This window comes from Corvus kubaryi, unplaced genomic scaffold (assembly GCF_017639235.1).
Source record: "Corvus kubaryi isolate FWS band 111438036 unplaced genomic scaffold, C.kubaryi_AGA036_p1.0 37193, whole genome shotgun sequence".
Classification (NCBI taxonomy): Eukaryota; Metazoa; Chordata; class Aves; order Passeriformes; family Corvidae; genus Corvus; species Corvus kubaryi.
Genome location: NW_024581055.1, coordinates 990182 through 992365, shown reverse-complemented (window position 1 = coordinate 992365; position 2184 = coordinate 990182). Strand labels below are relative to the sequence as shown.

Below are 2184 nucleotides of genomic sequence, written 5' to 3'. Positions count from 1 at the left end.
CACAAATACGGGATCCCACACCTGCTCCAGGTTATCCCATGCCTATCTCAGGATTATTATAGGATTCCAGGGCAAATATAGGATCCTATACCTGTTCCAGGTTATCCTGCACCTGCCCCTGAAATTTAGGATCCTGTACCTGTTCCCATGTCCTGGGAACAGGACCGGGATCCCAAAGCAGGAATGAAGCCCAGCACCACCTGGGGAACCCACAAAAATCAGCACAAAGGGGATTTTTTTCCCCGGGAAGCCCCAAAAATCCCCTTTTAGAGGCAGCACCGTTGCAAAAATCCCCTAAAACTCCGCCCCTGTAAATCCCCAACTGAAGCCGAGTTTTGGGCACTAATTTTTTCCCTTTTTTGGGGACAAAACCCCTCTCCTGGCACAGCCAGAGCTGGAAAACTTGGAGCATCCTCATCTGCTCCATCACCAGCACCCCCGTGGGATGGATTTGTGTGGGAAAGGGATTTTCCCTAATTTTTGGGTAGAAAAAGGATTTTTTTCCCCATTTTTAGCTGGAAAAGGGCCTTTTTCCTTTTTTTTTTTTTTTTTTTTTTTGCTGTTTGCTCCTCAAATGAAATCTTTCCCTCCTCATCCTCACAGAGAGTTTCCAAGCTGGGAAGCAGCTCCCGGAAACAATCCAGCTCCGGATTATCCATCTTTTTGGAGCCATCCTCTCCGGATCCAAGGTACCCTTGGGGAGCAGATGGGGAGGAGCTGAGCTCCTCATTCCAGGGATAAACCCCAAAGTTTGATTTATTCCAAGGCTGGAATTAAACCACCAAATTTTCCAAAGCTTTTGAAAATCCTGTTTAACATTCCAGCCCTAAATTGGGTGGGATCAGCTCAGAAACATTAAATTATGTCATTAAATTAAAGAATTAGGTTAAATAATTAAAATAAATATTAAAATAAAACAAATAAAATAATAAACAAAAACATTTCAATACAATTATTTAAATTATTAAATTAATTAAATTAAGAATTAATGAAATGAAACAAATAAAACAATAAAATAAAACTAAAAAATTAAATAATTATGTCATAAAATTAAAGAATAAGCTAAAACAAATAAAATAATAAAATAAAGCTAAAAAATTAAATAATTATGTAATAAAATTGAAGAATAAGCTAAAACAAAATAATAAAGTGAAATACTTAAATAATTAAATAAAGTAATAAAATTTTAAAATAAACTAAAACAAATAAAATAGTAAAAAAAACCCTAAATATTTAAATAATTAAATTTTAAAATTAACTTAATTATTTAATTAATTTTAATAATTAAATTTAATAGTTTAATTTAATACTTTAATTCAATAATTAAGTGTAAGGGAAGCTTTTAAGCTGAAGCTGCTGCTTCACCTCCAGTTCAGCTCTGGGCTGGAAGCTGGAAAATCCTTGCATTCATAATTTGGAGCCAAAATCGGTTTTCATTTCCGCCGCAATTAAAAGTCACTTTGATCAATAACTCCAAAATTGGCTTTAAATCAATTCACGCCCCGGGGGTAAAATCTGCACCGCTGGAGGCCTCGGGGTCAATAAATAACGGGATCAACAAAGGGCTCGTCTCGGAATTCCCGCCCGTTCCCACATCCCGCAGCCCAACGCGCTCCAGGCCATCACGCCAGCGGCGCTGGAAGTGCTCCTGGGGGTTCTCCAGCGGGGCGGCAGCGGGGCCCCCCCGTCCCCCGCGCTGCTGGAGGCCACGCTGCGCTCCGTGGTGGCCGCAGTCCACGTCCTGCACGGCTCCAGCCCCGGCGCCGGCCCCGTGTCCCTGCGGAGCCTCCTGGACGGATACTTCAGGGTGCTCAACTCCGACCTCCCCACGGCATCGCTGGCGCCCGAGGCGGCCGGCGGCCTCATCACGCTGCGGGTGCTCATGTTGGGTAGGTTGGGAACGAGGGTGGGGTTTGGGAAGGTGGGAATGGGATGGGGCTGAGCAGCCGTCTGTGTCCGTAGATGCCATCCCGGCCATGCTGAGCTGCCAGGACCGGCCGGTGCTCCAGGCCGTGTTCCTCAGCAACAACTGCTTCGAGCACATCATCCGCCTGCTCCAGAACAGCAAGGTATGGGATGGCACCTCGGTGTCCCCATCCTCGTCCCATCCCCATCCTCATCTTCCTCCTTATCCCCATCCCCGTCTCCATCCCCGTCTCCATCCCCGTCTCCATCCCCGTCTCC

The 2184-nt window shown here is 44.8% G+C and overlaps 1 protein-coding gene across 1 annotated transcript in view; it reads left to right on the top strand.

Moving 5' to 3' along the window:
* Positions 1–2184, top strand: part of NBEAL2 (neurobeachin like 2) — a 29830-nt gene that overhangs the window by 9185 nt on the left and 18461 nt on the right. Inside the window, exons 7-9 of the mRNA XM_042022312.1 lie at positions 604–689; positions 1604–1889; positions 1963–2069. Coding sequence (XP_041878246.1) covers positions 604–689; positions 1604–1889; positions 1963–2069 — 479 coding nt within the window. The remainder of the gene's footprint in view (positions 1–603; positions 690–1603; positions 1890–1962; positions 2070–2184) is intronic.